Source organism: Rhamphochromis longiceps, linkage group LG11 (genome assembly GCF_057381845.1).
Source record: "Rhamphochromis longiceps isolate RC_006_pf linkage group LG11, R_longiceps_female_GT1.1, whole genome shotgun sequence".
In the NCBI taxonomy this organism is placed as follows: Eukaryota; Metazoa; Chordata; class Actinopteri; order Cichliformes; family Cichlidae; genus Rhamphochromis; species Rhamphochromis longiceps.
In genome coordinates, this window is record NC_140567.1 from 38008837 (window position 1) to 38022500 (window position 13664).

Consider the following 13664-nt stretch of genomic DNA (forward strand, 5'->3'; position numbering starts at 1 on the left):
AGACAACGTTGGAGAAACGTGAACATTTTCTTTGTTCTGTATAATCTGCAGATTCTGACAGAAATCTGCAGCTATCCTTTGAAGCAGCGCTCCTCTCAAACAGCAATAAGGATCATTATTAGGTTATTTACATCATTATGTAAATAACAAAATAACTTAAAGCAAAAATTGGGAAACGTGAAGTCCGAAGTCTTTATATTAACGGTCATCAGTCAAACATACTGTTGGTCTGGGTCTAAACAGAGCGCGTTGTGTGTGACGTCTTCTTTTGCGCATGCGGGCCGCTTTGAGCGTTCACACTAGAGCGCGTTTGCTGTCGCATTTTATTTGTAGTGTGAACGAGGAGACAAAAAAATCGGATTTGATCAAAAAATCTGAATTGAGCATCAAGACCTGCAGAGTGAACGCAGCCTATGAACAGCTGCTTTCTGCTCGTGGCTTCTTACGCGTCCTCCAATGCAGAAACACTGACAGCAAGAAGAAAGCTGCTCGTCAGTGCTTCAGTTAGCTCGTACGTGTGATTGAATTATTTACTTTTTTTTGTCATCATCTGTCAACCATAACACGTGTGTGATAATATCTTTGTCTCTAAATAAAAACGAATTGGTCATTTCAAACAGAAGTAGCCTTTTGAATCATCTGTGTGGTTGATAATTGTGACAGCTGAATAGTTTAAGGAGCGATTTGCTTCATGTGCAAACTCATGTGCATGCGCTGATCTCTGTGCGCAGGGCAGCGCTGCAGGCAGATGCAAAGATGCAAAACGTGCAGCAGCAGGTGCATCAGTCTGAGCGCCTCTGCTAAGAAATCATGAAACGTGAAACCAGGATTGTAGGAAAAGTCATGGTTGGGTTTATTTCAACAAACATATTACATTACATTTGAAGAAACACAAAACATACATTTCACTTTTTGTTTGAATCAGACTTCTCTGTAACGTTAGCTTATCAGGTCTCAGCACGAGAGCTTTGTGTTTGCTGCTCAGTTAAACTGACACAATCTGATTTTTTTAAAAAGGTCCAAAAATAATTCAGAAATCTTTGTTCCTTCTTCTTTGTTTAAGAGGACGCACACTGTTTTGGAAATGAAGTCTGTGTGTGTGTTTCTGGCTGTCAGGATGCTGATTTATACGTCTTTGTCTGATTTAAACATCGGTGATGAACATGAACGCGAAATAAACCCAGATCAGTAACAAGCAGAGAGAGGAGAGTCTGGGGGAACACGACGAGCGCGCCGACATGTCATCGAGATGAAGCAACAAGCTTTCACGCTGCATCGCTGTTCAGATATAAAAGAAGCAAATCTGGATTATTTCGTTCGCTAGAGCTTCACAGCAAACTGGACAGGAGATGATCGAGGATGCAGGCTCACGAGAAAAATGAAACAGGAATATTCACGGAGTGAAGCTGCTGTTCTTCACTCTTACTTAGCTTCAGCTGCAGATGGAAAAGTCCTAGAACCACCGTGAGGGCGCTAATGTGATTTTAGCAGCAGTTGTGATTTTGGCTTCCAAAGAAATTCAAGATAAACCCTCCAAAGGTTTAGTGATGTCACGTGTACGTGACGTGCATACTGACACATTTTGGTTCGAACTCGTTCTCCATTTCGCTCCGGTTATTAATGAGACAGACTGAGATGCGCAGCTTCTCCTACAGTTAAAAAAAGGTACATATCATTACTATCATACACTAAATGTTAACGTGGACCTATTCTTCTTCTCTTTAGTTTCTGTCGTATGTTTCCATGTTTATATTAAAAAACCGAGACACTCAAACGTCACGTAGAAGGACCCCGATGATGCGTTCAGGTGCTTCCCCCAGACTGTTCGCTCTTTGGTTGCTTTCTCTCCTTCGCTTCATTCGTGACACACACATAAACACACTCATTCAGACTGGACTTTCTCAGCTGGCGTTCAGACTACAGTTAAAGTGGGTTCAGAGAAGCTGTGTGTGTACTCGTTTTAATGGTGTGTGTGGGGTTGTGTTAACAGTCCCTCTGCAGCTCTCAGACCTGAATGTGCATCAGAACTTGTTTACGATGAGTCTGGAAGTCTTCAGGCACCGTGTCTGGAATAAAGAAGGAAATGAGCAGAAAGTTCATCAGTTGTCAGAGTCAGCAGGTTGTACTTCCTGCAGATACCGACTGAAAAGTGGACACAAGTCTTTAAGCCCTGATCTCATTGGGATTTTTTTTAGTTCTGCAGACATGAGAGGTAAAATGAATAGGAAGGACGATGGGTTATTAAATATTAATGCATGTGAGCTTCTAATTGTGCATAATTTTGGGCCTTTCCTCTGAGTATTTCATTTCAGGAACAAACACCAGCTCCACCATCTTGGACTGCAGGGGGCTCTGCAGACTCTGAGCTCAGCGGAGCAGAACTGGACTGCACATGGTCAGGTTCTGGTTAGAGCGGGTCAGCGTGGATCTCCTGAGCCAGTGTTGCCCCTCAGCCTGCTTGTAGATGAAACTATGGCATCAATTTGAAAATCTTAAAGACATCTTTATGGAGTTATCAGTGTGTTCACAAACCTTTCAGAAAACTTGACCTCTGGTCTAGTAGATGCATGGTAACAATTTGAAAATCCTACGTTGACTCGTTCTCTAGTTATCGTATTTACCAACTAGGATGTGCACCCTTTCTGTAGATCCAAGGAGTGCTGACAGTATTCAGTCAGCCTTTTACGGCCGAGGGGTAAAAATGATAGCAGGAGGATTGTTTAGATTAATAATATTTTTAAAAGTTCAAAAAAGCTTCTAAAATTCCAAAATACTGGTTCCTCCTCAATTATCACATTTACAAGCTTTTCAGAAAACCTGACCCCCAACCTTGAGGTCGAGGTGACTGAGATTTTCAGTAGACATCAGCAGGGAGACGACAACATTCATCAGCCTTTTACGGCCAAAAGTAAAAACCCTGCCTCACTACAGATTAGCCAATCTCCCATTCAAGATCATCTTCCTTCCTCTGGGCCAGTACAGAGGTGCACTGCACTTGTACTGGTGTAACTGTGATATGCGCTGGACCTGTGCGTCAAAACAGTGATCCTTTAACAAGTGTTCACTTTGTGGATGAAGTCACAACGAGCCAAATGGGACAACAGCTCCAAGTGGTGAGCAAAGACTAAGTTGGTGTAACAGCAGGGAAATAAAAAGTGTTCACATTTCACAGATTTTCACAACTCCATGAATCATCAAACTCTTGGGTCAGTCCTCACCAGGTTCCTGACAAGGTGCCTCTGTACTTGGGAACTGTGGACTCTTGAGCTGAAAACTGCTTGGTGGCAGCTGCAGATCCAGCTCTCATCAGTCATGATGATCCTTGAAACAACGCTAGGATCCCTTCAGGACAGAAGCTGGTGTTTGCATGTTTGTGGTCAGAACGAGCTTCCAGGAAGTCATCCAGCCATGCGAGAAGATGATCTTGGATCAGTGGTATTTAAATCAGGCAAGGTTTTGGGATTTTATGGGCTTGTTTTAAGAACTTCTTGTATGTTCGGGAAAAACTGAAAAGTCTGAAGGTGAATCGGTGTCACTGGTAACACAATCGTCCACTTCAACACGGCAGTGACATATTAGCACCGTAAAAGGCTTATCAAAATATTCCAGGACTCCCCAGAAACAAATAAAACGACAAAATAATGCCAAGCAGGGTCGGCGGTCCTACCATTGCATCTGTAGCGCAGGTTGGACCAGATGATGTTTTCCTGGGAGAAGCAGAAGACACCGAGCCGTCCTCCTCTCATGGTGGTGTCGACCACAATGCCAGAGTCTGCCACCACGCGTGTCCCTTCAAACAGCTTTACCCTAAAACCACAGGAACACGGCGATGCTCCAGGTTAGAAGCCAATCATTCCTATGGATGAATACTAGCATCAGGCATCAGGCGAGCAAATAAATGATTCTCGGGTAAATGATCGGTAAGGATTGTAAATCCAGCAGCTTCAGAGATGAAAATGCAAACACTCCAGAAGATAACTGCTGTGATGTTTGGAGACAGAAGTTTCCTAAAGATAAACATGAACTCTGGAACGCTCCGAGGCAGAACCCGAACCCAAGCTTGAAATACAAGCCTGTTAGAAACCAAACATTGCTTGGGATAAATAATAGATCGGACTGGGAATTACGTGGATAGAGTGTATGAAGTAGGATGAAAACCTAATTTTCACATAATGTCTGTAATAAATAAGTAAACGGTTTTTTTCTCATTTTCTGAATATTTGTGCCACATTTGGACAAATCATCAGACGTACTAAGTTTTAATGAAACGATGCAAACAGATTGGAGGTAAAACCTTCATTTCTGCACTCTTTATTTTCAGTCACATGTCCAAACTGCACAGAAAGTCTCAGCAGCAGCTCTGAAGTACTGAGCTGAAAAATGCAAAGACAGAGTGCGAACAACCTGGGACTCTCTCTCTTTAACGACTCTCTGAAGAGACTTTCTGAAAACCTCCTCCTCCTCCTGCCTCGCTGCCTTTATTTCTTTGCTTTTCTCTTTCTCCTCCTGACCGGCTGAAGAATGTGAATCCAGACCTTTTTTTAATCTGCTGCCATTTCCAAAAACGTAAACGTTTTGAGAATCGTGACACTCACTGGAAGAACCAGAATCCGATCATTTATCCTTCAGTGAGCGTTGCAACACTGTAACATTTAATATCAATCAATCTAATATATACAAATGTATTACAGAAATAAAACAGCACGGAGGAAGAGTGTAACTTTGAGTCGATCTGCGTCAGGCTCACTTTTCGGTAACGTGACTCGAGGTCTTATCAACGACTGATTTAGCACTTCGAGTGGGTACAGTAGATATTTTACGGGATAAAGTTTTTCAGTGTGTCGCCGTCTCTCCGTATGATCTGCATATCAATGGCCTCGGAGGTGGATTCTTGCCAGGGCTTTGGTCGTCATGGAGACGAGTACAATGGAGTACCGGGGGGCCCCGAAGCCACAAAGAAGTTTCAGAGGGTGAAGAATGCAGTAAAGAGAAAAGAAAGAAAGAGACAGAAAATAGATGAGCGTGAGGGACACAGCTGCAGGCTGAGGGAGTACTACAGAGTACTGCAGTATCTGCACTTAGTATATATAATAAATTTGTGCTACAACATGAGTACTCACTGTTACAGAGTACTGTAGTATCTGCACTTAGTATATATAATAAATTTGTGCTACAACATGAGTACTCACTGTTACAGACTACTGTAGTATCTGCACAAGTGAAGATCTTTTAACAAAGCTGCAAGGTGTGAGTACAACAGAGTATATCGAGGCTACTGCAGTATTTGTTCTACAGATTATTCATATCTTTACTACAGCAGAATATATACTGCAGGCTTTAGTACTACACTAAAAAACAGAGTTAAAACCACAGAGCGAGAGTACTACATAGTACTCAAGTTCCAGTCCTGCACTCTGCATGTGCTATGGAGTACATCCAAATAAGAGTGTAGTACAGGATACTGTCACACTGCAGTATTTAAGATACTTTAGTCAGACCTCCCTGAGGGTCTGCCTGTGCTCTCACCTGATGTATCCCACCTGCGGTCGGTGGCTGAGCTGCCAGCGGTAGGACGTTTTGTCCATCCAGCCGGTGTTTCGCGGGTCCTTCCAGAGCAGCTTCACCTCTCCAGATGTATCTCCCGTGTGCCACAAGGCATTCCTCAGGAACTCACCTGGTCCGGTCCGAGACTTTACCGCCTGCAGGATGAACACAGGGAGAAAGTTCAGGGGGTGCAATGTCCTGAATGAGACAACTGAACTCTTCAAGAATGACCAGCAGGCATTACAACCTGCCAACACATGATGCAATACTGGTTTCTGCTGATTAAATGTGCATTAAAGGACAGTAGAAGAGAGTAGAAACCTTGAGCTGCAGTGCGGGCTGGGCCATGGCTCTGAAAGGTATGGATTGCCAGTAAGCCTGCTCTGTCTGTTTCCACATCACCACATAGAAGCTGGATGAATCCTGGTAGCCAAAGATGAAGCCAGCGTAGTCGTCGTCCGTAACCGTGTTGACGTGGAACGTTCCCTCGAAGTCAACGCCATTAAATGCCGTGTAGCCTGCAGACAAACGGAGGAGGTGATGATCTGCTCAAGGACCAGAGGACAGCTGTGAATTCTCCACTTTAAAGTGGAACTCGTACCTACGGCTAAACCAGGATCGCTGTTCATCGTCTGGACAATCTCCATACCCTGATGAAAGAGCATCGAGATCACACAGGCAGTTATTGTTTATAGCCTGAGACAAATATGGTAGTAGAGTCCAGCTGGTGCTGGAAATGAGCAAAATAGGCACCCTTGTTGTGCTTCCAGTCCACCAGAAAGAAACGTTAGTATCAGTTACATCTTCTTGTTAATGCTTTTACCGACTGTTTAACACCAATGGACAAGCAATTATACACATTTTCTAGTAAAGAACAGGTGGAGAAACAGTTGTACTTGATAACCAGCCATATTCACATAAGACTACCAAAGTTACCTGATTCAGCACCACCCAGTTGGGGTCAATCTGTGCGTCACCCTCCGGGTCCAGGATGACAGTCTGATAGGCTCTGAAGTCTGTCAGAGTGACCTCGGCACTCTCCGGGCACACATCGAACAAATCCATCACAGCGTCGTTATCAAAGTCGTTCTCACAGACATCTCCGATACCGTTCACTGCAGACGGACACGATGGAGCGGTTTAAATCTAGACCTTCGCAGGATTTCTATGAATAAAGTTACTTCTCTGTGCAGACGACACAGTTCTATTTACTGCCAGAAAAACACAGTTCACAGCTTTGCTACTGTTGACCTGTACATTCAAAATTCACTGAGGGTAATACCAACATTAGAAACACTTTGATGGCAAATACAACAAAACAACATGAATGTAGCTCCAACAAAAGACTTGTGGTAAACGCATCAGGGAACTTGGGCCACATCTGAATGCAGACATTACTACACCGATATGTAACCAGGATGTTAAAATCCTTGGAAACTAAAAGTATACATTTTATAATAAACTATTCAGTAAGAATATAAAAGTAATAATCACACAGAAAATGTAAACTTCAAGAGGTTAATTGTAACTAACCCGAGTCTAATTTTCTATCATATTTTCTGCTCTTTAAAAAAGAATAAATGGATGGTACACAGCAGCAGGTTCTGGTTGTTTAGCCTTTGTGGGCTTTTATATGATTGTTACCATCTGAGTCTTTCTGATTGGGGTTAACGATCAGTCTGCAGTTGTCGTAGTCATCGAGGATGCCGTCGTTGTCATCGTCGTGGTCGCAGTCATCTCCCAGGCCGTCGTTATCGGAGTCCAGCTGGGAGCTGTTGGGGATGTCTGGACAGTTGTCTCTGCTGTCCTGGTGACCGTCGCCGTCCCTACAGATGTTAAATAAGCGACCGTGTTTCGCCTTTAATGAGCAGGTTTCTGTTTTTAGAATTACTGTCCATTTTTAAACATGGAACTGTGTGCCCACTAAAGCCTGGCTATGAAAGTGAGTCAGTCTCCATAGACTTCAATATTTTCTTCTAATTAGAGGTGTGGCCAATTTTAGTGACACAGCTGGCTTGTAGCTCGAGGCTGTCATAAGACATAAGACTGATATACTGTATTCCTACCCTTAAATGTATGTTAATAAAACATACTTACATTTATCAGAAACAGCCTGTTTGACAGGAATTGAAACTAATTGAAAATAAAAATGAAATCACTTCAAACAAAGACATTTTCATTTTTTAATCTACAGTGTAATTTAGATCCAAAGTAATCCCATTTATTCCCAATTTCATTTACCTTACAATATAAAGCCCCCTCCCTGAGCAGATGGCCCCGCCCCTCCCTGAGCCTGGTTCTGTCGGAGGTTTCTTCCTGTTAAAAGGGAGTTTTTCCTTCCCACTGTCACCAAAGTGCTGCTCATAGGGGGTCATATGATTGTTGGGTTTTTCTCTGTATGTATTATTGTAGGGTCTACTGTACAATATAAAGCGCCTTGAGGCGACTGTTGTTGTGATTTGGCGCTGAATAAATAAAATAACATTGAATGGATCCCATGAAAACTCAACTGCAACTAGAAAACAAGTTTACATCATTTTTTAATTTTCATTGCATTTTTAAATGTTTTATGGCATCAAAAAATAGAAAACTAAAATAGATCTGTGTGTGTGTGTGTGTGTGTGTGTTCCTGTCTAGCTATCTTTGTGAGGACTGAAATCTGCATTCTACTATACTTGTGAGGACACACTCACCGGTCCTCACAAGTTTGAAGGCGTTTTTGAGGCTCAAAATGAGGTTTTAGTGTCAGGGTTACAATTAGGTTATGGTTAGGTTTAGAGTAAGGGTTAGGCATTCATTTTTAATGGTTAGGGTTAAGGTAAGGGGCTAGGGAAACCATTATGTCAATGAAGGTCCTCACTAAGATAGCTGAAGGGGGTTTTGTGTGTGTGTGTGTGTGTGTGTGTGTGTGTGTGTGCGTGCGTGCGTGCGTGCGTGCGTGCGTGCGTGCGTGCGTGCGTGCGTGTGTGTGTGTGTGTTTTCCAAACATACGTGTCCAGGTTGGTGTCGCAAACGTCTCCGACCAGGTCGTTGTCTACATCAGTCTGAAGAAGAAAGAAGACAGACTGTAACCTCTGACCTTTCTGCTATTGCTAGTTACAAACACAAAACAGTTGTTACTGAGTTATTTGTGCACACCGTGTTACACTGTCTCTGTTTACTGCTGAAACGCACAGAAATGCTGCTTTTACATCGAGCTGTTATTCATCAGCCGCCTCAGTTGTGAGTTGTTGGTGTGACCTTTTAATTCTTTTGACTTTCTCACAACTAAAAAAGTCACAACAACAACAAAGATGCAATACGCAAATACTTTTCAAAACATTTCTCAGCATTAACATTTAGTGTTTTTTGTTTGCGATTTTTATTAAAACAAATTTAAATTCCATGTGTGATTATTTATGTCCAATAAAACGTAGCGTGCCACAGGGCCTGAGTGTTTGTACCTGCATTGGGTTGCTGAGCTCAGGACAGCTGTCGCAGGCGTCTCCGACTCCATCTCTGTCTCTGTCTGTCTGCATCGGGTTCGGTACCTTTGGACAGTTATCCAGAACGTTGGGAATACCTGGACACAAAGCCATTCACCAGTCTTGTTTAATGGTTATAAATGGCATTCATGCAGCACTGTGGCTTCACCAGTTTGCATGTTTTTGTAAATAAACAGCCTTAAAGACAAACTTCTAGAGCTTAATTTGCTTCACAGCTCTTGTAGTTCCTGTTCTTTGTCTCTAGAGGGCAATATAGAGTCACGTGTCTCCTGCGAGGTCTGATGGCGGTTTCTAACCGTCTCCGTCGATATCCTGGTCGCAGGCGTCTCCCTGTCCGTTGTTGTCTGTGTCTTTCTGGTCGCTGTTGGGGACGTTGGGACAGTTATCACAGGCATCTCCGAATGAGTCGCTGTCCGAGTTCTGCTGGTCTTTGTTAGGAACCAAACGACAGTTATCCTGAAGGCCAGAGGACATGTCACATGACCACATCACAGCCACGACAGCCACTGACAGACGCATTCGCGGTCTCTAACCTCCACGTTTTTGATGCCGTCCCCGTCAGCGTCCTCATCACACTGGTCTCCGATCCCGTCGTTATCGGCGTCCTCTTGGCCAGAGTTTGGTGTGAACACACAGTTGTCCTGGTGGACAAAGACAGCAGGTAACACACACACATACATCACAGTCCAAATTACTTTTTAGAGTTTAATTACTAAATTAATCAAATGACCTATTATCAGTCAACAACAGCTGATCGCATGTGACACGATACAGTGATAGTGTCATATGTCTGACCTGTTTGCAGTGTTTGTCGTTGTCCATGCAGGGCAGAGAGCGGTCGGGATACCCGTCAATGTCCGTGTCCATACCGCACGTGTTCCCGTTGCCGGCCCAGCCCACATTACACTGGAAACACACACGTGACAAAACAGGATCATCCAGGTGATTCTCTGGTCTGTTTACATGAAACTGCAAATATATCTGAAAAACTAAGTACAAAGGCGTAAAACTTCTTATTGTAAAGACAACATTACGGTGGACGTCCACCGTACTTTATTAGCTGTTAATGGTTTGTCTGACCTTTTCCAACTTCAGATGAACCACCGCCTCATTTACTGACAATGTGTGCACCAGGAGGATGATTATATGCTCTAAATGTTGAGAACTTTGTGACAGCTCAGGACAGACTTGAGGCAATACGACCTTATCGGTGCTATCATAAAACCGAAGCTTTTCTTTCTGTTTAACTAAATCAAAAAGGTTAATTAACGCTTCTGCATTTTTCATTAGTTTTTATTTTCAACCCTAATCATGAGTGGGTTTGTTTTAACTCGTTATATCCATAATTTTGTAATCTATGTCGTATTGACAGAGGAATATTTAAGACGAAGCGGTATTAAAACACAGTATCAAAAAAAGATCCACCATTGAACAAGTTTGACCAAATTAAAAACACTAAACCCAAAGAAACGTCACGTATATATGTGTTGGTTTTCATTTTTTCTGGTCACTTTTCATAAAGCACTACTCCAAAATGCCACTAGAGGGCAGTGTGGATTAGTTTACATTGAGCTGAGCTCAGTGAGCTGTGAAGCGTGATGACAGTTAGTAGTAAACAATGCAGATGTAGTCGACTGTTTGGAAGTTTTTTAGGTTTGGTGTCATTGCTCCTCTGAGGAACATCATGTTCATAAAGGTAATTTGTGTGGAAACATGGATCGTTACATGACAGTTACATAAACTCGAAACAATCAGGTCTGATGTCCTCACCCTGCAGGCAACCTCTCCGTTCCTCTCCATGGCACAGTGGGCGTTGATGTCACAGGGGTTAAAGGTCAGTGCAGCACAGGACTTCCTAGGGAAGCATCCTGATGTTTGGTTACCGAGAAAACCAGGTTTACAGCCTCCACATTTGTACGAGCCCTGAGGAGAGAGAGAAATATAACGTAGCAGTTACAGCTGGATCTCCACCAGAGGGCGCTGTTTCTCAGCTAAAGCCCCTTTTCCAGTAGTAGCTACTCGGATCGAGTCGCCACGGCTTGCCACTGCTCGACTCAGATCGACTGGTTTTCCATTACAATCGAGTACCACCTGATGTGTGTGGTCATCGTCATAGCAACATGGCAGAGCATCCCGTGACAAAATTAGTATGCAACATCCAGTTAACAATATACCTGCTGCTCGGTCTGCAGCTTTTCGTCAAAATCGGGAACACGGCATTGTTTCTGTAGCTGCTTCTCTCGTTGTCGGGTTTCAAAAATGGCAGTTTTGATTTTCCTGAACGAGACGCTCTCATGACTCATCGAGTGACGCCACTAAGCAGCCAATTGCACACAGTCTGATGATGTCACCTTTTAGTACCTGCTCGGATCACTTGGAACTCCGGTTGAGCAGGTACTAATTTATTAGCTGGTACCAGGTACTATGACTATGGAAAACTGTGGCAAGTCCATCCGAATAGGTACTAATGGAAAAGGGGCTGAAGAGAACAACGTGCAAGTAAATTTATGTTCTCGGCAAAGACATCACAGGAATTTTTATCTGTGTGAAGAGAACAGAGATGTGAACTCACCACAGTGTTGACGCACACAGAGTTTGGCACGCAGGCGTCAGGTAGATCAACACATTCATCAATGTCCACACAGTCCTGAGAAACAGATTCAGGTTTTCAGAACACTTTTCTCTGCAGACACGTTGGCTCATCGTGCAGGAAAAGCACAGGTCGAACTGTTTTTCCACTTATGTGAAGCACGGCCAGAGTGCTGCTCACTGTCGGGGCTCATTTACAGGGACACCTGATGTACTTGTTAAAAACAAGTTTAAAAAACTACAAAAATGCTCTCTCTCTCTCTCTATAGATAGATAGATAGATAGATAGATAGATAGATAGATAGATAGATAGATAGATAGATAGATAGATAGATAGATAGATAGATAGATAGATAGATATGAGTACGCACACAGTGGTCATTTACAGTGAATTTTGCCATATGTACTCAAACTTTCTATTTTTTTCTATTGTTTCCGTTTATTCTTTTCTCCAAAAGTTATTTTTAATTGTTTCCAGCTGCATTTTCCTTTTATAAACACATCCAGCGCTCGGGCTGTAAAACAGTGTGAAGTCTGGATACAGCAGACATGCTGACACAAAACTGTATCCACCCATAAAGGTACAGTGAAAGAGAGAAAACAAGCACACCTTTGTGTGTGTGTGTGTAAGAGAGAGAGAGTGACCCCGGGACAGAGAAATAAATCCAGAGTTGAAGTTAAAAAAAAAAAGAGTTAAACTGAGTGCCAGTGGAAAATTAAAAATAAGTGCAGTCTATTGCCTGACCTGTTTGTGCGTCTTAGCGTAGTCCAGTCCAGTTCCTGACAGTGGCGCCCCCCACAGACCTGGAGGACATGGCTGACAGCTGAACCCCCCAGCTGTGTTCACACAGGCTTGGGGAGAGAAACATGGCTGCACATCGCACTAAGACAGAGAAGACGGGTGTTACTGAAACACACATCTGGCTTTACAAACATATACCGTGTGTAGTTGTGCTTATTCTAAAGTGACAGCTTCTTCTTTTCCTTCTTTTCCGTATTATGTATGTACTATTCCAGTGATCAATGTTCAAATAATGAGGTCAGTTTATGCGAAAGCCAAAAGCCAAGGATTCATTTTTTCTACTCCTACATCTGTATGATGTCAGTAAGTGAGGATATCCCTAATATGGTCATCTGCCTGCTGTTTGTGAAGGGCAGCCAATCAGAAAAGATTTGATTCAAAGAAGGAGGAGTTAAAACAGTACGGTCTGAGAATAAAAACACAGAGCTGGAAATAGGCCGAGCACACCCCCAATGTGCAGTACTGGCATTGTTGTCTGTTGAAGTGTAGTTGCATTGTTACCTCATCAATGTCCCTGCAGTGTGTCCCATTGCCAGTGGTTCCAGGTGGACAGGGACCACAGGTGTATCCAGGGTAGTGCAGACTCTCCATGCAGGACACGCCTTTGTGACAAGGGTTAGGAAAGCAGCGGGAACGAGGCTCATGGAAACCTGCGACAGAGACGCTGAGAGTCAGAGCTTCCTCGCATTTCAAACTCAAACTACGAGGAGGACAAAGAGCACCGCCAACTCACCGCAAACCTGACACTCCAGGATGGTGTTCCTGATCAGAGACATCTCCTTCACCTGCGGACCATGACAACACACCAATAAGCTTTTCAGGTTATGCCACTTCTCTCCCTTTACCTCACTGTATTTGTGTGTATTTAAATTTATACATCTCACTCTTGGTGAACTGAGAGCTGAGCATAAAAGAAAGGTCCTCAGTTTACTGGTTGAGCTACGTCCCAACCCTCACCTGTGGTTATGAGCTCTGGGTAGTGACTGCAAACTGAGATCAGGGATATGTCACACAGTGGAAATTTGGTTGTATTGCAAGTTTTTAGTTTGTTATTTGACATTGTTTTAATCCACTGTGTACTGGCTGCGCATGGGATAAATTAGTTGATCATGGATGTAAAGATGGATGGATGGACGGACAGATGGTTGGATGGATGGATGGGTGGATGGACGGACAGATGGTTGGATGGATGGATGGATTGACAGATGGTTGGATGGATGGATGGATGGGTGGATGGACGGACA

At 43.3% G+C, this 13664-nt stretch overlaps 1 protein-coding gene across 1 annotated transcript in view; it reads right to left on the bottom strand.

Moving 5' to 3' along the window:
• Positions 1-829: 829 nt before the first annotated feature.
• The window catches only part of thbs3a (thrombospondin 3a), a 28241-nt gene continuing 15406 nt past the window's right edge, over positions 830-13664 (bottom strand). The window contains exons 7-23 of the mRNA XM_085423958.1: positions 13154-13205; positions 12922-13070; positions 12364-12501; positions 11602-11676; positions 10800-10952; positions 9825-9935; positions 9563-9670; positions 9326-9485; positions 8988-9106; positions 8536-8588; positions 7189-7370; positions 6481-6659; positions 6146-6194; positions 5866-6062; positions 5527-5699; positions 3668-3807; positions 830-2066 (exon numbers count right to left, since the gene is read on the bottom strand). Of these exons, the coding sequence (XP_085280084.1) occupies positions 2005-2066; positions 3668-3807; positions 5527-5699; positions 5866-6062; positions 6146-6194; positions 6481-6659; positions 7189-7370; positions 8536-8588; positions 8988-9106; positions 9326-9485; positions 9563-9670; positions 9825-9935; positions 10800-10952; positions 11602-11676; positions 12364-12501; positions 12922-13070; positions 13154-13205 (2100 nt within the window). The 3' untranslated portion in view covers positions 830-2004. The remainder of the gene's footprint in view (positions 2067-3667; positions 3808-5526; positions 5700-5865; positions 6063-6145; positions 6195-6480; positions 6660-7188; positions 7371-8535; positions 8589-8987; positions 9107-9325; positions 9486-9562; positions 9671-9824; positions 9936-10799; positions 10953-11601; positions 11677-12363; positions 12502-12921; positions 13071-13153; positions 13206-13664) is intronic.